Source organism: Dendrobates tinctorius, unplaced genomic scaffold (genome assembly GCF_039654945.1).
Source record: "Dendrobates tinctorius isolate UK_male_01 unplaced genomic scaffold, ASM3965494v1 ptg000084l, whole genome shotgun sequence".
Lineage (NCBI taxonomy): Eukaryota > Metazoa > Chordata > Amphibia > Anura > Dendrobatidae > Dendrobates > Dendrobates tinctorius.
In genome coordinates this window covers 17,706,608-17,728,302 of record NW_027361752.1, presented here as the reverse complement: position 1 = coordinate 17,728,302, position 21,695 = coordinate 17,706,608, and the positions used below count along the sequence as shown (strand labels likewise).

The window sequence follows — 21,695 nt, the reverse complement described above, 5'->3', positions numbered from 1 at the left end:
GCAAAAGACCCTCTAAACAAGCCTGATGCATTTTGGAAACAAGCCCTGTGGACCAATGAGAATATAAAATAAAACTCTTGGGCCACAATGATCTAAGGTATCTTTGGAGAAAAGAAGGGCAAAGAATTTCAGCAAAACATCATCTCGCCAACCATTAAGGATGGAGGTGGATCAATCACGCTTTGGAGTTGTGTTGCAACCAAAGGCATGAGGAACATTTCATGGGTAGAGGGAAGGATGGATTACATGAAATTTTAACAAATTCTTGATAAAAACATGCCATCAGTAAAAAAGCTGAAGTTCATAAGAGGATGGCTTCTACAAATGGATAATGATCCTAAACACACGTGAAAATCCACAATACACTACCTCAAGAGGCGCAAGCTGAAGGTTTTACAATGGCCCTCACAGTGCCCTGATCTGAACATCATTGAAAATTTGTGGTTAGACCTTATAATAGTAGTGCATGCAAGACAACCCAGGAATCTCACAGAACTGGAAGAATTTTCCAAGGAAGAATGGATGAAAATCCTTCAAACAAGAATTGAAAGACTCTTGTCTGGCTACAAAAAGCGTTTACAAGCTGTGATACCTTTCAAAGGGGGCGCTACTAAGTACTAACCATGCAGGTTGCCCACACTTTTTACTTATGTGTTCACAATAACAGCAATTTTGACCAGGGGTGCCCAAACCTTTACATGCCACTGTAGATCCATAGCTGTAATTAATATCTAAAGGTTGGGTAGGTACACAGCTGTCAGGACATATCTCTAGCTGACGTTGAAGGTTTTTCAAAAAGTAAAACAGATGCATTACATGAGCTGTCCTTTCCCATCGGTTGGACTGGATGGACTTGTGACTTTTTGTCAACCGTATTATCCATGTAATAAACACAAATATTTACAATTTTGCTTAAAAATTATCTGACAACTCAGTTCATATAAATATATGAAAATAGCAAGTAAAACATCTACAGCCGGAGAAAAAAATTGTCATTAAAAATATGTTTTATATGGACTGACATATAGATATATGCTCTGTATAGGAAAGGGTTAAGAAACCATGTGGCAGAGACAAGATCAAAAGCAGGCAGGGTCCTATTGTCAGCTGAGCTGAATGGCAGCAATCTAAATATTGTCAATCATGTTTCCTTGCTCCCTGTGACCCGGTCTGTACAGCGAGCATTATAAATTGCAAAATAACAAAAGCTTTCATCTGGCAGAGGACAATTCCAAGCTAAGAATGGGAACCGGCCGTGTCTCTGCTATAAACGAAGGGCTTGTGACAGATTAACAGAAGTGTGCTGGCACAATGATCGAATGGAGTCCCCCCCCAGCATTAAATAACTTGCTACTGTTTGCAACTTCACCATTTTTCTTCCACTCTTCCAACATTAGTATCAAGATTGGAAAAAAATCACAGTGACTTGGGAGGGAGCTCAATCACCATAATGAATTGGGACGCTGGGGCCTTTGGAGCAGAGATGCACTCAGCTGAATAGCCCGGAGCAGCACAACCCTACAGCGTTGGCGACACATCTTTGTTATGCAAAGAAATGATTGGAAGCAAGAAATAAAATAGAGTAAACACATTAAGCAGATTACACAACAATCTAATCCACTTCATGAGGAGGAAATGCAAAAGAGGATAGTAACTGCACTGCCCCGACCATGGCCGCTAAGGTGACACATCCATCAGGTCACCAAGACTTCTGGCAGATATCCTGCTTCATTCACAATGGTCCAAATCCAAATTCCAATAATTCCAAACTCTCAGTAAGAATGAGCCGTGCCAGAACAATCTATAATAATAAATGCCCTAAGCAGCTTCCGGTTGTAACAACTTCCATCCAGTTGTAACCGGTGATGTCACCGCACACCTCTTTCCATGTTAACCCTCAACACACCACTCCTCCTCAACACACACCTCCTCAACACACACTCCTCTCACCTGTCACCATCTCCACTCACGTCCACTCACTCTTTCACTCCACATACGACCCCTTCTCTCACTCCGTCTCTCATACTCACGCCGTCATCGCCGCTGATCCACGATCCCCGACATCTTCTTCCGCCGGCGCCATCCTGGATCCAGACGTCCTCCACGCCGGCGACATGTTCTTGCGGCGACGCCATCTTGAGTATCGTGAAATCCCGCGATACTCAAGATGGCGTCGCCGCAAGAGCATGTCGCCAGCGTGGATGCCGTCGGGATCCAAAATGGCATCGGTGAAATCTCGCGAGATTTCGCCGACGCCATTTTGGATCCCGACGGCATCCACGCCAGCGACATGTTCTTGCGGCGACGCCATTTTGGATCGGCGAAATCCCGCGATACTCAAGATGGCGTCGCCGCAAAAAATGTCGCCGGCGAGGATGACGTCGGGATCCAAAATGGCGTCGGCGAAATCTCGCGTAGATTTCGCCGACGCCATTTTGGATCCCGACGTCGTCCACGCCGGCGACATGTTCTTCCGGCGACGCCATCTTGAGTATCGCGTGATTTCACGATACTCAAGATGGCGTCGCCGCAAGAACATGTCGCCGGCGTGGAAAGACGTCTGGATCCAGGATGGCGCCGGCGGAAGAAGATGTCGGGGATCGTGGAGCAGCGGCGATGACGGCGTGAGTATGAGAGACGGAGTGAGAGAAGGGGTCGTATGTGGAGTGAAGGAGTGAGTGGACGTGAGTGGAGATGGTGAAAGGTGAGAGGAGTGTGTGTTGAGGAGTGTGTGTGTTGAGGGTTAACATGGCAAGAGGTGTGATGCTATCGCATCCTGCCGATGCGATAGCATCGGGCCATAATCTAGTACATCATAAGAATACAGAAACCACAAAAGAAAACATACAGGTCTATTGTTATTATGATTAGTTTGCATTATTATTATTATTATTAGTAGGTTTTCTTTTTTTTATAAGTATTTAGCAACCTATTGGGCTTTACTTAGTTCTCCATACATTTCCATTCATTATATCGTGTAAAGGTTGCCATAGTAATTCGTTTTTGTCATCTCCTCTTGTGGTCAAATTTTCATGCAAATTGTATTATTCATATTATTCAGTTGTAAGATGCAAATACAAGGCAGGGAGTACGCTTGATTGACTTTTAAAGAGCATCCCATTAATGAAAAATCCAAGTATATCCAGCCATGCCCCAACCATTATTAGCTGAAGGTCTGTGACTATAAATGTGTTTAACTGGAAAAGATTTACAGGGACTCTAGTGCCTTCATAAAATAAGAGGCCAACAGAGTACAGACTATCTATTATCTATCATCTTTTATCTATCTATCTATCTATCTATCTATCTATCTATCTATCTATCTATCCATCTATTATCTATCTATCTATCCATCTATTATCTATCTATCTATCTATCTATCTATCTATCTATCTATCTATCTATCTATCTATCGTATCTATCAATCAATCTATATTCTTACTTCTTTATATTTTCTTCCTTTGCATCTTTCTTTCTTCATTCTTTTCTTTCTTTCTCTCTTTATCTTTCTTTTTCTTTCTGTCTCTCCCCTTCAATCCTTTTCTCTTTCTCTCCCAATTCCTTCCTTTTTTCTATACTTTTTCTCTTTTTTTCTTTTTTCTTTCTGTTTCTTCATTCCTTCTTTCACTTTGCTTCTCTCTCTTTCTGTCAATCCTCTTTCTTTCTTTGTTTCTCCCCTTATGATCCTTTTTTCTTTCCTTCTATCCATTCCTTCTTTCTCTTCTTTACTTTCCTTTTGCCATCCTTTCTTTTCTTTTTCTTTTTTAACTCTCTTCTTCCTTTCTTCCTTACTTTCTTCTTCTCTCCCATCCTTCCTTCCTTCATCCCTCCCTCCCTCCCTCCCTTTTTTGTTTCCTTCCTTCCTTTCTCCCAATCTCCCTTCCTCCCTTTCTTCCTTCCCTCCCTACCTTCCTTCCTTGCTTTCTTCCTTCCCTACTTCCTTCCTCCCTTCCTTACCTTCTTCCCTTCCTCCCTTCCTTCCTCGCTTCTTTCCTCCCTTCCTTCCTCGCTTCCTTCCTCCCTTCCTTACCTTCTTCCCTTCCTCCCTTCCTTCCCTCCCCACATTCTTACCTCCCTTTTTCCTTCCTTCCTTCCTCCCTCTCTTCGTTCCTTCCTTCCTCCCTTCCTTCCTTCCCTACCTCCCTTCCTCCCTTCCTTCCTTCCCTCCCTCCCTTCCTTCCTCTCGTTCTTTTTCCACATATGTAGCAATCTATCCATCTAACCATCTACAAGAAGATATTGATAAATAGTTGGTTTTGAATATTTCTAGCAGGCACAAAAACTGTTGCTATGGAAACAAGCAAAAACTTTGACAGATGCAAATGCTAACTTTTAGTGGAAAAGGTTATGTCATTTTGAAGTTCTGATTGGAAAAAGTTAGCCATGTCAGGTGAAGACTGAAGTGTCAGCCAAAACTTTATAAAGCTGTCTTGTTTTTGCCTTATAATGCGGAGCCACCAAGTTTTGCCCTGCAAAAATTCACTGAAATCGGCTGTGCAATCGTTGATCATCCGCCACATTGTCTTCATTCTGCCATTGTTAACTAGGGGCTTGTTCACACATAACTTTTTTGCTGCATTTTATGCAGTTTTTTTGTGCAAACTCAACACAACATTTTATAGTAGCAGCAAAATAAAATGACATTTTGAAAATCTCGTTCACATAGTGCATTTTTATTTTTTTATGGTTTTTGACCTGTGCTTCATTTTTTTTAAAATTCAGCATGTCAATTCTTTCAGCTCATTTTTTCCAGTGACCTTAAGTTCGTTTAGCAGAAAAACCACAAAAAATGCACCAAAAGTGCGCTTAATTTATACTGTGGTATTTTGGCAAAGTCCACATCAGAGATGTTATGTGTGAACATATCACTAGCGTATTAAGAGCAATTTTGCACTTCATTGAAGCACCACTCCACTGGGTTTTTTTTCTCAGCCCTGGAGTGATGCTTATAACCTAAGGTCCTTGCCACTACCCCTATACCCACCTACGGCCGCCTTCACGTTTTATCGGCGGCACTCCGGTCCCACGGCACCATCTTGCGAAAAGTCAGAGTGTACCGGTCACAAGCGATCAATTCAAGACTATGAGAGCCAGATCTAAGATCTAATAAATTTGCATTGAAAAGTTACTGCCGGCGCGCTGCAGCAAACACTCGAGCGATCCGGCAGGTAAAAAGGTGATGGAGACCAGCCGGAGTGGCGATGATAGAAGGTAAAGAAGGAGGCAGGTGAGTATAAGACTAAACTTAGAGTAGTAGCACCAATCCAGCGCTGCAATACAAAAAAATGCTGGAGTGGTGCATCAAAGGAATGCTATATTATGATAACGGCCTCTTTATCTATTTATATACCTACCTATTTCTATCTATTATCTATCTATCAATCTATCTATCGTTCTATCTATCTATTTAGTTATCTAATCTATGGTTCTATCTATCTATCGCTCTATTTATCTGTCCATATTATAGCAATCTCTCGCTTATCTCTTGCTCTATGTATGCATCATATCTATTCTTCTTTTGTAGCATTGTGCACTTTGTAGCTAGGGAAATTATATGTAATCACTGCAGGAAAAACTTTTAAATGACATTTCTTTTAGACAGAGCTCTGCATGTGACATGGCCCGCCATCATAAGATGGATTCCTGTAGAACGGTGTTTGACAAGAGTGCTTTTTCCACTTTCCACTGCAGGTAACATGAAAAAAAAGCATCTCTATCAAACAGGTTGCTTGTAAGACACCGGCATTTAGAATAAAAGCCAAGCTTTCTACACAGTCACCTGCTGCGGAATAGAAGTGTCCATCTAACCTTGCTCCTGGCTTAAGTGGTTCCTTCATTTTAGTCCTTTTCAACATGAGGTCAGGTAATGCCGCAGATAGCTGGTTATTGTCTAGTTATACCAAATACAAAGGCTCCAGCTAAATCTGATTCATTCAGTAGGTAACACACAATAAAACTCAGTCCACTCATTTAATATATAAGGATATGTCAGAGACACCACACTACACTTGCTCATAGAGCCAGTGCGCGTGTCCTGAGTACAGAAACAGTGCTAAAAGTTACCTGTGGAGCAGGGCAGCAGAGGTGACCATGCGTGCTTCAAGCTAATAGTGTCAGGGTGCAGTCAGCGCTGGAAAGTAAAGAGGCACGGGACCTGCGGACATTGAAAATGAGCAAGCTGGCACAGGACCTATGGTCATGTGACTGCAAGGGGGCGGGGCTTAGCGTCCTGCTTTCAGATATGACAGGACACCATGCAACAACTCAGAGTCAGGCAAAACGGAGGTCACAACAGTACGGGCAAACGAGGTACAGGAGGGACAAACAGACGGGTAGTCAGACAAAGCCAAAGGTCATACACAAGAGGGCGACGTGGTACCAAGGGGACAAGCAGAGATAAGTCGGGTCACAAGCAGAGAGTCATACACGAGAGGTAGTGCAGTACAAGAGGGTCAGGCAGAACTCGTAACAGGGACAGAACCGGATCACAACCAAGCAGGCAACAAGTTATCAGGCACAAGGCACACGTATACAAGAGGTCACTTAACTCAGCCGAGGGCAGGAGTATAACTGACACCGGACCCAGGTCCAGTGAGCACTAAATAGCCTCCTTCTGCCAGAGAGAGGCAGCACAATTAACCCATAGTCTAACCAGGACGGGTCAAAGCGAAATCCCGTCCTGGATCATGACAGGATTCAGATGAAATTTGATATTAGCCCATGGTCTAGCTTGAAGTCTATAAATTGACTTATTTACATAGTTCCTTACATAGATCTATTATATATTGTTTAGAAAATGACTACATGGCAAACTTTGCTCTGCAATATCTGCAAACATTATTTAAATCTTATTTCATCCCGATACTACATCAAATCCTATGCAAATTTCACTGTGAGAATCAACTAATGCACCTTTATCAACAAAGAATTGTGTCTGTGCTTAGTGCTCCTGACAATAGTATAGAGCGAGCGGCGATATGAGGAGCGGTATGACAGCGTAGAGATAAGACGTTAACAACGACTCATTTGCTTTGCCATTCATAATGCACTTGGCTGCAGCCTGACAGACTTGAATGGCAACCTGCTGACGTCTCCAGCATGCAAAGCATATACCTCTTATATCTCATGGTGCTTTTATCTCTTACAGGAAGTCACAAGCCTTAAGAAATGATCCAGGTGTAGCAGAGCCAGGTTTGCCAAAGACGCATATGTGAATAACACCGAGCTTTGATGTCACAATGCATTTTCTATGGTTTCGAGGTGCATAAAAGAAACAACCTCTCAACACTTTGAGAAAGCAAAAATGAATTAAAAAGCAGACACAGGAATAATGGGACATTTGGAAGTTTTAGAAGATGCAGTAACTCTACCTGTATACACCAGAGAGTTGTCATCATTATCGGACGTAGGCGGCGGTGTGACTCCATTGCTCCCCCTCTCTCGGTCATCCGAGTCTGTTGAGAATAACATCACAGCTGCAGATGGGGTCATAGTGGTTACAGAAGTCATTTTTTTCATCACATTTCCAGACACAAGTAAATCCAAGAATAAAGTCAAAAAGACAAACAGGAAGAGAGAGCATGAAGCCCCTCTGTAAAGCATCTTGTTCAGGAACCCCCAATAGTTGCTTTCTTGGTCTTCTCAGTTTCAGACCAATTTTCTCTCGCATTTGCTTTTTCTTCTGTGTTAATTGTAACCTCTCCAGTGCACCTTGTCCGCTACCTCTCAGCATGTAGACTGCCCGGAGTACATGCTGGGAGGCAATCAGTATAGGCTGTGCCGAGCATATGGAGAGGGGAAGGCAGGATGGCTCAATGCTAGCATTGCTAATTCTCTACCTTATTGTTAATCAAAGCTATTGACTGTGATCACTAACCATCATCGCTCCATCTCCTGACAATTGGAGTCTCTTGGGAGTAACCCTTTGTTGGGACAGCAGGGGGAAAAAGAGGGTCGTGTGAAGCAAGAAAGAGCGGAAAAAGGGCACCTTTTTGTAATAACGTAAATATATACAAAAGAGGGAGGGCAGCAGGCCAGGACATCTGTGGGATAATGTGCTCCATTATAACAGGATGATGAGAGAAAAATTCAAGACTGATTAGTAGACTACAAGTTTAGACCAAGAAAGTGGATTAACAGCAAATCACAGAGACCAATAAAGAAGATGGGAGAGTATAAAAGTTACCATAAAGTTCAGAGTCATATTGTGCCGTGACTCCAAGGTCAAGAGCAATAACACATGCACTTACCATGTCCCTATCCCTTATTGTACCATAAATCATCCTGCGCAGCACAGATCAGTATGAGCTAGAGGTTCCATTATGGACAGAAGCAGCAATCTTACATAGAACATTTACAGTGATGATAGAGGTGCATAAACTTAGTAACCAAAAGTAAAAAAAATATATATATATATACACTGAGAAGATTATGGACAGGACAGATTTTATCCACTTTATGCGAACAGTGAAGGTTAATATTGAACGGAAGCAAGTTGAGATTTTAATTACTTGATAAAAACAAAAAGTAGGTTGGGAATTATATAACTTTTCATTATATTAAATCTAACTTTATTTAGTCAAAGTGTAATGCAGCTTTGAAATGCAACAATTATTCTAAAAGCACAGTTTTCTCAAGCCACAATATGATAACATTATTTTGCCACATGTCATGGTCCAACTCGATGTGAAACCTGGACAATAAAGAAACAAGACAGAAAAAGAATCATCGCCTTTGAAATGTGGTTCTGGAGAGGGATGTTATCAATACCATGGATGGCAAGAAGAACAATAAATCAATTTTGGAGCAAATCAATTCAGAGTGCAAACCTCCTTTCATCTGTAGGGGGGTCGACGAGGCAGAGGGTACCTGTGTGATTGGCACGGAACTAGAGAAGGTGCATCCACTGTTCCCAGGGGGAAGCCTTAGAGAGGCAGACCCTCCCCTGTTGTCTGGGGGAAGATCTAGAGAGGAGGGGTTTCCTGCTGTTGGAAGGGGTGGAAGAGGAAAATGAAAAAGCGTGCAAAAGAAGGCAGTTTGGCACCAGGGCAGAGCAGCATGGAGTCAGGTGAGAGGTGCACTCCGCTCCCCTGCCCGACACAGAGTACCGGCGCTGTGACAAGCAGTGCTACAGTCAACCACAAGGGCAGGGACTGCTGTGTTTAGGGAAGCAGTGTGCCCAGCAGTAATCCAGAGAGAGCGGAGCAGAGCTGTGCAGAGCAGAGCATGCAGAGCAGAGCCGTACGTAGCAGAGCCATGCGGAGCAGAGCTAGAGAGAGCAGAGTCGTGCAGAGCAGAACTGTGCAGAGCAGTGCAGAGCCATGCACACAGAGCAGAGCAGAACCGGGCGTTGCAGCAGCCACAGAGGGAAGTGCTCCATCCTGGGAGCACCCATGCCACGCAGACCATGGTCTGCCATCGCCCAACGCCAACAGCGGGGATCAGGGAGAGTGTGTGTCCAGTAACTGTCAGAGAACCGGGTGCTGTACACTACATGACCGTGAGTACCGCACAAGCGCTGCCCAAGAGAGACCACATACGAGACTGACACTTGCGCCCTGACGTTGTCAGCAGATAGTTGCCCTGACATTTGTGACCTGACTTCTCCAGTGAAAATAGTTTAGCAGCCACGTTGAGCTCATACAGGACTGTGGCTCGTGCCTTTGTTAACCACTGCAGTATATGGACTAGGGGCAGTGGAAGGTACCGGTGACCGACCACTGCTGCCAGAAGACGGATCATCACAGCATCATTCTGGAAAAGACACTGCACCCACCGTTGCCAGTGCTATTGAGTTCGCAGCAGGAGCTGCAGTTTAATGACTTCCTGACGCATGTGCTAACGAACTGCCGTTGTCTGTAACATTTTTTTCCACTTCACCTTACCCTTTGCCTTTAAATTGTGAATTTTTTGTTTAACCCTCTATCTCCCTGTGTGGAGTATTCCCCTGTAAATTAACCTGTTTACCCTTGTTCTGCCTCCCGTCCGTCACTGCATCCTGCGTTCCTGTGATTTCTACACATCAGCAAGGGCATTGAAGATGAAACGTGGATGGGTCTTTCAGCATGATAATGATCCCAAGCACATTCCCAAGGCAATGAAGGAGTGGCTTCGTAAGAAGCATATGAAGGTCCTGAAGTGGCCTAGCCAGTCTCCAGATCTCAACCCCATAGAAAACCTTTGGAGGGATTTGAAAGTCCATGTTGCCCAGCGACAGGCCCAAAACATCACTGCTCTAGAGGAGATCTGTATGGAGGAATGGGCCAACATAACATTGCATATCACAAATTCTCCAAATTTACATTAATACAAGTCTTTCAGCACAAAATGACTGTTCAAACCAAACACAGTTGATCTGTACATCCTTGGAGTTTTCAAGCAGCTCAATGCACCTTCTCACCTACTTCTATCTCCATCTATCTGTGCCATCCTCTAGCTTCTGTAAAGCCAGAGCTGACAATTGAAGGAGAGGATGTAGATATAAGAAAAAAGAAGTAGGCGAGAAATTGCAAATTAAACTGTCACTTAGTGCTGACAGACATTCTTTAAAATTGTATCTACGGTTGTACAATACAGAATTGTGAAAACTCATATGGTCCAAAGAAAATACTCTAGTATAATGGAGCTTCAATGAGACCTACTGTAAGTGCAGAACTTAATCTCGCTGTCTTTCAATGTTTTTCAAACTTTTATCTCTTACAAATAAACAAAAAAAACAACATACATTGATTAACATAGTATGAATGTAGATTATATTTAAAACTAATCTTAAATGTAAATTGATTAATAATTCTGCTCTTCACAGCACTGTGCAGGTCCCAATCTACCATCTTGTGACCGCAACTTCTAATTGACTGGAAGTCAGAGGTAATGGTCACAAGCTCACCATGTAAGTGTATGATCCTAGTTCTGGCACTTTTAGACTTACAGTGAGTGGTGACCTCCGGCTCGGAAACACTGGAGCGATCTGACAGCTCTCAACCTGCAGAAGACGTCTGTAACAGCAACAATAACAGCTGAAGATGATGGCTGGTGAATATGATACCAGGAGAAGGGAATTTACTTTAGTGCCACCACTCCAGCGCTGAAATAAAAAAAACGCTGGAGTGATGCTTTAGCTAGAGTGGGTGCAACGGTTGCATTTGCACCAGACCTTGAAATCAAATGGGTCCAAAAATGTCCTTTTGTCTCATATGAAAAGACTAATACTATTAAAGACTTGTATGTGAAATCTGTGCCGGTGCCTGTTCTCCTTGCTATCACTTTGATCATTGGTTGACTCAAAGTGGACATTTGGTAATCTTGTTTTACTCCTAGGATTTGATGTTTTTTAAGCTTAAAGGCCCTGTCACACGAAGCGACTTACCAGCGATCCCGACACCGATATCAAGGTGTCAGGATCGCTAGTAAGTCGCTATGTGATCGCTGGTGAGCTGTCACACAGACAGCTTCACCAGCGATCAGCACAGCGATGCCGAGCACCCGGCAACGCTGGCCATCAATGTAAAAAATAGAATCAAAATAAAAAATATAGTTATTCTCACCTTCCGACGTCCCGTTCAGCCATCCTGCCTCTCTCCACGCTCCGGTCCCAGTGATCCTTTGCGAGAATGACCGCGAGATGTCACGGTCTCGAGGGATAACAAAGTCTCACGGTCATTCGTGCAAAGGATCACTGGGACCGGAGCGTGGAGAGAGGCAGGATGGCTGAACGGGACGCCGGAAGGTGAGAATAACTATATTTTTTATTTTTTTATTATTTTTTACACCTGATCGCTGGTCTCCCGCCTGTCACACACAGCGATGCGTGTTGGCCAGCGGAAGACCAGCGACCAAAGAAATGTCCAGAGGTTTCTTCCAGCGATCAGTGATACCGGCAGGGGGGCCGCTCGCTGATCGCTGTCACACACAGCGATCTCGCTGGTGAGATCGCTGTTACGTCACAAAAGTTGTGACTCGGCAGCGATCTCGCTACCGAGATCGCTTAGTGAGGCGGGGCCTTTAGGGTTAAACCCTAGCTTGTTTGTTGATGGGGCTCCTAGCTATGTAAACCCCTAATAATCAGCTGCCACTGCCAGTTATGGCCTAACCATCTCTGGTGTTGTGTGTTTCTCAGCTCCTGTGTCTTAGTGAGTTTTCTTGATTCTGACTTTGGCTTCTTTATTGTCTTTTTCTCATGCCTGACAATTTTGTATCTACGCATACCTCTTGGTTCTGACCTAGCTACTTGACTACTCTTCTTCTGAGTTGCCACTCCACAGAAACATCATCCGACTTTGTGGCCCCAGCCCAGATTTCCCATCATAAGTCCAGATTCCTACACAGTGTTTGAAGGGTGAAGGGCAGGCCAACCCCTGGAATCAGGTAATTGGAGTGGCTAACACCAAGACTTTTCATGGTAGTGATTTTTAGAGCTCCAGGTGACCATGAACAGTGACCTCATGATCTTGTGATAATTGGCTCAGGCACACTTTTCTAGTGCAAAGAAACAAAACTTTCATACTTTATGCAAAGTAAGCTGTATATGCTCTTAGGGCAATCTCCATCTAGCAAATGCCTTGAATTTTCATAGTAATCTCCACCTAGCACCTGCATTTTTGCCTTGATTGACATCTATACATCTCCTTAGGTCACTGTATTGCACAGAAAAAGTTCAGTTGCACATCTGTTCAGTTGCATACTCTCTCGTCTGTGGGTATTACATTACTCTATATTCCTAAAATACTGCTCATGTTCCTAGACACCCTAGACAAAAAGAATTGAGGAGTGGGAACCAACGATTTAATGGAGAAAAGAGCAATGTATGCAGAACACAAATGCATATAAACAAAAAAAGGAAAAAGCATATCCAAAAAAAAAGGCAAGGATGGCACATTCTGAAATTTCTGACATACTAAATTTCTATAAGAAAAACTTAGAAACAACTATTAAAATATTTAAAATGTTCACACTGCTTAGCATACCGTACCTAATCCAAAAAACAAATATATAGTAAAAGAAAGACTGGTATGATAGCCAAAATCATATAATAAAGTAAAAAAAATGTAGAAAACGAGTGTAAACAATAGCCCTCTTATAGTACAAGTTACTGCAAACAAAAACCTCAATAATGGAAGATCAAGAAACAGTGAGAACAATAAAACTACAATAATAAGTCACTAATATGAGATGGCTCATCCAAGAAGCATCATGTGGGTGTGAAGACCCCATGTGTATCACCACATATTGCTGCTTCCTCATGGGTAAAGTTCCTTAGATGGATTCATATTTTCTATCCTAAGTAAATAACATTTGTTAAATTGAATTATAACCTCGTTAGAATCTGCAGTGACATTTTTACAATGAACACTGGGGAAATGTACCTAGGGCTCATGCAGATCTCATTTTTTCTCATAAGAGTTGTATCTGTGTTTTTCACATGTCTAATTCTTACCTATTATAGTCTATGTATCTGTTCACATGTCCTTGCATTTTTGTCGTCCAAGTGATTAGCAAAAAATCATGAAGACACGTGAACAAAATTTGATAACGCATGTCCGTAAAAAAATTTGACAGCACTCAGATGGAAGCAGGTGGTCCTGTGCAGCTGACCAGTGTGATGAAGGACAATGACATAGCTGGTGGTAGTTGACCCAAGATTAGCATTACTCCTGAGGCAACAGGGGAGGATGGGTAGAAGCACGGGGATAAGGAAGGTGGTCGCGTGCAGCTGACCACTGTCAGGACGGACCAATGGTAGTTGTGCCATAATTAGCACAGCTCCTGAAGTAACAAGGGAGGCAGGGAAAGTGGAAAAGTGTGTCCCACAACTGGTCAGGTGAGGGAAAGATGTTACTCTCAGCTGGTCAGGGGGGTGGTAACTGTCCACAGCCTGTTGTGATGGTGGGACAGCAGTATCCATAGCCTGTCTGGGGGGCCAGGAAAGCAGGATTACCAGTCAGTGAGAGTGGTGGGGAAAAATGTCTCACAGCCTGTCTGGGTGGCAGGAATGTACTGTAGTATTCACAGTTGGTCAGGGTGGTGGGAAAGTTGTGTCCACAGCCTGTCTGACAATTTGGAAAGCGTTGTTATTTCCCAGGGAAAAAGCCTATGTAGCTGCTGTCACCCACAGCCCAAGAGCCCAGAAAGCAGGTAGCGCACTGCCTTCTGGACCCTCATCAGACAGCGGGGTAACAGGAAAAGTTACGGACCCGGAGTAGGTACCGGAGGGTTACTATGAGGTGGGGCATTAGCATCTGAGCTGGGCTGACTACCAAAGATGTTTTGATGATATGAAGCTCATCCTGCAGACCACAATGGATATCCAGTTTTAATCAGCTGTCCATGGCAATGAGTCTTGGCTTCAACGGGAACTTGAATGGTTAGCTTAATTAGTTTCCTCACCACCTAGCACGTAATTTGCTCTCATCCCAAATGTTAATCGTGTGGTCCTTTTGCAAAAAGAAGTTTGTGGTGTGTAAGTTCTTTCTCATACTGTAATTCTGTGTGAGAGAGGGCAGGAGATGCCCCCTCACCAGAGATGTCTTATGGATCGTAATATTTTCTATGACAAATGGAATGCAGTTTGTTGGTACAAAAAAAGTCTAAAATTGCACAAACTAAGTAGTGGTGTAAAATTAGACAAGAGAATCTAATGTATGTTTCAGATTTATCATCCAGCATGAATTACAGTGATAAATTTGGAAAATTTTAAGGATTTGTAGTCTATGTAGTCTATCTAAAATTTACCCATAGACGCACTGAATGCATACTGAGAATGTCCCACTCACAGTAATAATATTGCATTCAGTATAAAGAAAATTCCATACATTATTCAATGAATTCAATAAAGTGCAAAGATAGTTATACTTTGGAACAATGGTCCTCAACCTTTCTTACCTTGAGAGCCACATTCAGCTCTGAAGCCACATCCAGAGCCTCCCGAAGTAGTGACATCCAGCTCTTGTTCTCCCTCCGCCCTAGTAGTAACACCCAGACACCCCATTACCGGTATAATGATAGCCAAAATGTCCTCACAGAAATCACACCCAGGTAGTATACCTGGATTCAGGGGTTCCCACTTTCAGTTCCTCACACCAAGCACTCCCAACATTCTATCACATGCAACTTTGGGCACCTCCTCTATCTGGCAGTAGCATCCTATACCTTGGCTTATATATGCTCATCCAACTCTGCTCTTCTGTGCTATGCTACTCTCAAAAGTCAGCTTCTGGAAACCTTCTCTTCATAGCTGTTTGCTAGACGTGGTGCTAATCTACAAAGCTGACAGATAGCCAAGAGCCACACATCATGGGTCCGGGAGCCACATGTGGCTCCCGATCCACAAGTTGGTGACCCAAGCTTTGCAACATTTATTTATATTTGGTAATATGAATCCATAGTCAATTATGTAAAAATTGATGTCTTGTTATGGATTGGCCTCTGGATGTCCCTTTTCCAATAGCTTGTCAATAATTTTCTTGGGATACTGTGATTTGTAGACAGAATGTTAGGGCTGGCGGAACGCACCAAATTATAAAATAATAGTAGGTGCGTTCGCAGCCCAGGGTCCACCGTGCAGAGGTGGTACACTGCTGCTAGGTAATGGCGGGAGTATAAAACGGTGTGGAAAGGTCACACTTGGGTTAACGTCACTCAGTGTGAACAGGAGCGAACTCTGTTAACTCACAGAGCCGCACTAACGCAGAACATTAATGCCGGAGCCTGCTTAGCTCACAGAGCTCGGCCAATGAGCGCACAGAAAGCGGTCACACAACTCTGCCCCAAGGACACAGGGTCAGAGTCCCTCTAGACCTTCTGAGCGTGCGGCGTCGCAACTGCGGATGCCGCTATAGACGCTGACTACGGAGTGTAGAGCACGTGCACTGAGGCGTGCCGAGTCACTGATGGAGACTGACACCTGTCTGAGACTCTGTCCTACTTTCACCTAAGCCTGGGTGCTTAACAGGCTAGGCTGCACAACACATGCATACCAAGGGTAGGGGTTTCTTAATGAGTCATTCACCAGAGACATTCATACATGCATACACCACTCACTCCTCACAGTCTGAGAATGCAGTCTATACTAGCGCATGGCCGTGTGCTTCCGGGACCTTCCTGGCTTTTTGGATTGACCAATCCGAGCTGGAGAAGGACCTAAGCACGTGACCTTCGATCTCCAATGGGAGATCACTCCACGGGCATGCTCAGTGGACCGTCAGGAGGACTTTGTCCCTGGAGAGACTCGCTGCTGACCAGCATGCGTTGCTATAGTTGGGCCAGAGGTGGCAGCAGCAACCAAACCCAACGGATCTAGTCTGGGCAGAGCGCCGGGACCGACGAGTCTACTGAGCAACCTCCTCTGCGGCTGGAGAGGAATGGGAGACCACCAGAAGCAAGGCTTGGGATTCCCGCTGTGCAGCGACAGGAACCCGACGCAAAACACAGAAGGATTATGCTTTTATATGCATGACCAAGAAAATTTTGCCAAAATTTACTACATGCAAACAGACACCCAAGTAAGCAAGTAAATCTGTTCAACATCAGAAATAGCTGGATTTCAAAAAGAATGAAATTTCCTCACTTGTTGAAAGTGAACTCGGAAGGACATTTTAGCATTTGGAATATGTGTTTGCTATAAACTATAAACCATTCACAGACAATGAGAAAACTGTTATAAAGATTCCGGCAGCTACTGTATATAGTTTGGAAAGTTGTATATTACTATATATATATGTTGTACAAACTGAAATTTCAACAGCTCATTTATCTTTGTCAAAGCATCATTGCAAAAAAAAAAATCCTCCAGGGAAAGGTTCTGGTTTGTGAGTCTGAGCTAATTTTCCATATGATAAAGACAAATTATCAGCAAGCAGCCAGACAAGGTCATTGCTGCCTTAGTGATGGAGCCAAAAGTGTTAACTAAAGAGTTAAAACAAAACTGAAACTTGTGCCCCATTTTGCTGAGAGCTGAGAATATTCTCAGTAGCCCAGGCTTATCTAGCACTTATACTCCTCTTTTTTGTACCTTCAGCCTACACATGTGAAAATAATGTCTATGAAAGTCACAAGGGATTCCTGAATTGAAAATACATCATGAATGAATCAGTCCATTCACACGTCCCATCACCTCTGAACAGAAAATATTTGTTTGGAATTTGTCAAATTTTTGCATGAAAACTTTGAGTATTTTCCAAAAATATCAATAATAAAAATTAACTACACATATACATGAGTGAACCAATTCTAACAGAATATTTTTCGCTACAAATTTTGACAAAACTTTGAATTTTAATTAATCCTGTTTTGGGGGGAATTCAATTCACACACATCCAACATTGATGACAATGATGTGTCGCACCAGACAGGACAACATGGAACCTTGTTTGCTGTGGATAACTCTAGACCAAAAAGAACACAAAAGGGGCTAACGTAGGACCGGGGTCAGTAAAGGGACAGCAGAGAGGAGAACACACACATATATATATATATACTAGATGGAGGCCCGATGCTATCACATCGTGAGGGCGGTAATGTCACGATGGGGGCAGACTTTGCAGAGTTGAGAATCTCTCCTCCCCATGTGCTCACCCACCTATCCACTCTTTCCCGTCTGTGCTCTCTTCTTTGACATGTCTACCCCATGTGCTATCCCCCTTGTCTGCTGTCTCTCTCCTTCCTGTGCTGTGTTCTCCCCTCATGTGCAGTCCCAATTGAGCTGTCTCCCCACTGTGCTCTGTCTCTCAATCCTGTGTCTGACCGTATACAGAACATACCACAGCTCCAGGGTAGGGGAGGAAGCAAAAGACAATACTGACATTACAGCAGGAGATCACAGAGGATACATTTTATAGGTAAAATATTGTTTAAAAACAGTCAGTGAAATATTTTACCTCACAAAATGAATGCTCTATGGTCCCCTGCTGTAATGTCAGTATTGTCTTTTGCTTCCTCCCCTGCCCAGGAGATGTGGTATGCTCCGTACACGGTAAGACACAGACAATTTTTAAAACAAACTTTTGTTTGTGGGAAAACCCCTTTTTCTCTGCCTGTAGACACGTTGCACATCTGCTGCTGGGATCAGCTGAATGATTTACTGCGACTGCAAGGAATTCACGCAGGAGCAGTTCAACGGTGTTCCGCTTGTGTTACTGTGCAAGAGGCTGCGTGAGTGTGTGAGTCTGAGTGTGTGTCTGAGTGTGAGAGTGTGAGAGTGTGAAAGTGTGAGCGTGTGTGAGTGTGGTGCATACGGCATTTAGAGTGTGTGTGTGTGGTCTGACGGTGTTCCGCTGGTGGTACTGCACAATAGGTTGGTACCAGCAGTTTCCATACTGAGACACCGATCACTTGGGTGTCCCAATATGGCGGTCGGTGAACTTCCTCCACTTGGAATTCTGGGATATGGTGACATCTGGACAGAACATACATATATATATATATATATATATATATATATATAAAAAGCTAAATAGAGAAAACAAATAGCAGCACAAACTTGAGCAGATTTTGGGTGCAATAGTCCTGAATAATGTGGTTGTCCAATGCAAAAATATTAATAGAAAAAAACCAGGCAGCACTCCAGTTAAAGGGAAAATTGTGGACTTTAATCCAGCGCCAAGTGGTGCAACGTTTCGACCTCACAGCACGGTCTTTGCTTGACAGTGCTGCTTTTTTTTTTCTATGTATTTTTTTCTATTTATATATATATATATATATAAATACATATATATATATATATATATATATATACTTCTATTAACCCATTCTCAGCTGATTCGATTCTGAATAAATCTGCCAAGATGTAATTTTAGAAGATGTGTTCAGCTTTACAAACAACCCATTCAAAAATAAGGACGCTCAATCTGTTCAGATAATGACAGCGTGTCCTCCATGACACTCATTGCCCAACTTTCTTGAAAGGAGTGTTATAAGTCAGCGTTCTGGAAATTTCTCTTATTTAGTGTTGAAAAAAAACACGTGTAAAGGGGTATTCCCTTTTCATACATTTATTCCATATACAAAAGATATGCTCTAAATGAATTGTAAATGTTGGGTCTTTGAGTAAATTTTTGAGACTGGGACCCCATCGCGTGCTGCTTTCAGTGATTGATCATGTCAGGACACCATTCTCGAGGTAGATGCAGGTCTCATTGGTAGCAGCCACATCTACCATACATTTATAGCCTATCCTGAAGAAGAGGAGATGCCGTTTTAATGTCCACAGCATCCGGAGATCTTCTTAAAGTAGTATGAAGCACAACAGAAAGTTTGGGAATATTTTTTTTTTTTTTTAGAAGGGAATCCATTGTCATTTTTTTTAATGTAAATCCAATATAAAAGATAAATCTCTCGAATACAGTATAGGGGCAGACTAACCTCTTACCACTAAAATATGACCAATAAATCACTGAAAAAAAAGACTTTTTAGCCTATAATTGGAAGCAAAGTGCAACAACAAATTTAAAAAAATGGATGAAAATAATAATAGGCTTGAAGCTCCACAGATTATTAATGTACTGCAGTACACTCAAGATGTTAGTCAGTAGTAAATGCTGACATACCATAAAATGCTTGTAGATTTGGGCACATATGCTCTTGATAGACACATCGACAAGGAAGTGGACAAAGAATGCATGCTAAGAGTAATAATCGTCAGTACTTGATATACACACTCATCCTTCCCCAGATGATGGCATAAGCGTTTCCTCCCTTTTCTAGCACATGATGGCCAGATGTTGACCTTTGCTATTGGTGAGACATCCGCCCTTGTGTGCCTACTGTTAGAAAGCGAGGAGAGATTTACAGAGTTTCACAAACTAAACAAATTAGAAAATCTGATTCTCGGAAAGCTAATTCTTCTAGAATGAATTGGCAGTAGTTGGACTACTTGGTATCATGCTGGCTGCATTTTTTTCCTTTGGACCAGCAAATGCATTGCGTTGGCAAATGACTATAATGCCCAATAAGCTTTTGAAGAAAGACAAGCAGAAGCAACAGGAGATACATAACATATCTACTTTGTTACAGTGATCAGTGACAATTGCTGATGTTAGAAGCTTACTGATTGGACAATAGCGGCATATCTCATAGACATGCCACCAATATCTATGCTTAAACAACTTCTTAAAGGGAATCTGTCACCAAGTTTTTGAACCACATCTGAGTGCTGCAAAATGTAGGAAAAGAGACCCTGATGTCAACGATGTGTCACTTAGTTTACTGGGTGCAGCAGCTGTGATGCAATCATAGTTTTTAGACGTAGTGTGTAGCAGAGCTCTGAAAGCAGCCTCCCGCCATCACCACAGCTCTCTATGTACATTGTCTGTTGACAGTAAGAGCAGGAGACGTGGTTGGATCAGGGCTCATGTACAATGTAGTCCAGCAGTGATTCTCTCCTATTGATAAAAAAAACCCTTAATTATAAATTAACAGTGCACAGCCTTATAAGTGACACATCGCTAAATTCAGTGTTTTAACCCCTACATCATGCTGTCTTCAGATTAAATAGCATAAACCTGCTGACAGATTTCCCTTAAAGTTAACTTGAATTGACATAAAATTACTTTCATATGTGTTCAAAAATAATAAAAAATAAACGTCATATATTTTCTTTTTAAAGCTCGCAGCAAATCCAGTTCTAGCTGAACACAAATCACGACAATTATGTCTCCATGTAACTAGAAAGGTGTGTGAAGGGGTCTGTCTGCCTCAATTATTTTAACATCTAAGGCATTCCCCTATTCAAGAACGGTCAATGAATAAACGAAGAAGGAGGCTGACAGCTACTTAAATGAGCGGCCAGCGAGCTCCCTTCCCAAAGAGCTCTGATGCATCGGCACACAAAATTCTTCACTATGTAGAGCACAAGGCCGAAAGTTTAATTGCCGAGCCCATTGCTGAGGCTAACAGCGGCAGATCAAAGATCCGTTGAACATAAAGGTATCTTATTAAATGCTTAACCACACAACCACTTTTAACTAATTTAATATCCTAGTCTAGTAGGATACATTGGAGATGTTGTCTTAAAAGGGCTGTCCATGACATGGACAACCCATTTTTAAATGCTATATTCCCCTGTATAAAAGAACAGATAATCACCTCCTCCACCTTCCAGTGACATCAGCACCTGGTCTACTGGGGCCTGCGTGACATTGTTATACCATGTGGGCATTGCAGCCAATCAGTGGCCTCTAATGAGCTGCTTTGGTCCAATTTCCTTCATGTGAACCTCAGACGTCCAAGGGCGGTTTGAGCACTGCAGCCCATTAGTGACCCCTGATTGGCTGCAGTGCTTAAATGGCAAAACCATGTCGTGAGAACCCTGGGAGACCTTGTACTAGGAATGTTGTGGAAGTGGGTGGTGAATATCTGAGCATTTTGTTTTACACTGGGGAGCATAGCATTTCAGAAGGAGTTGTCCGAATGGTGGACAACTTCTTTAACGACTGGTTATCCAACCAATTAGAGATGTTTGCCAACTTAAAAAAATCATTGTATTTTTTAGAGAAAAAAAAATCAGAATCTAATACTCAGAGTATACATGGTGACCTTCTCTTAGTAATTACATTTGCACATTCAGTTCTTCAAATTCTATATTCAATGCATCTAAGTTGACCTTGCAGTTAAGCTTTTTTCAGTTGAGTGTGTGAAGCAATGACTTGTAGTCTGTGCTCCCAATACATCTATTAATAATATGACTCTGCGGGAGTCAAAGGAGT

General features: G+C 42.7%; 1 protein-coding gene across 3 annotated transcripts in view; it reads right to left on the bottom strand.

Moving 5' to 3' along the window:
- Positions 1-21,695, bottom strand: part of ROBO1 (roundabout guidance receptor 1) — a 1,387,368-nt gene that overhangs the window by 578,252 nt on the left and 787,421 nt on the right. For all 3 annotated transcript variants that reach the window (XM_073584451.1, XM_073584454.1, XM_073584452.1), the window contains exon 3: positions 7,371-7,454. In XM_073584451.1, coding sequence (XP_073440552.1) covers positions 7,371-7,454 — 84 coding nt within the window. The remainder of the gene's footprint in view (positions 1-7,370; positions 7,455-21,695) is intronic.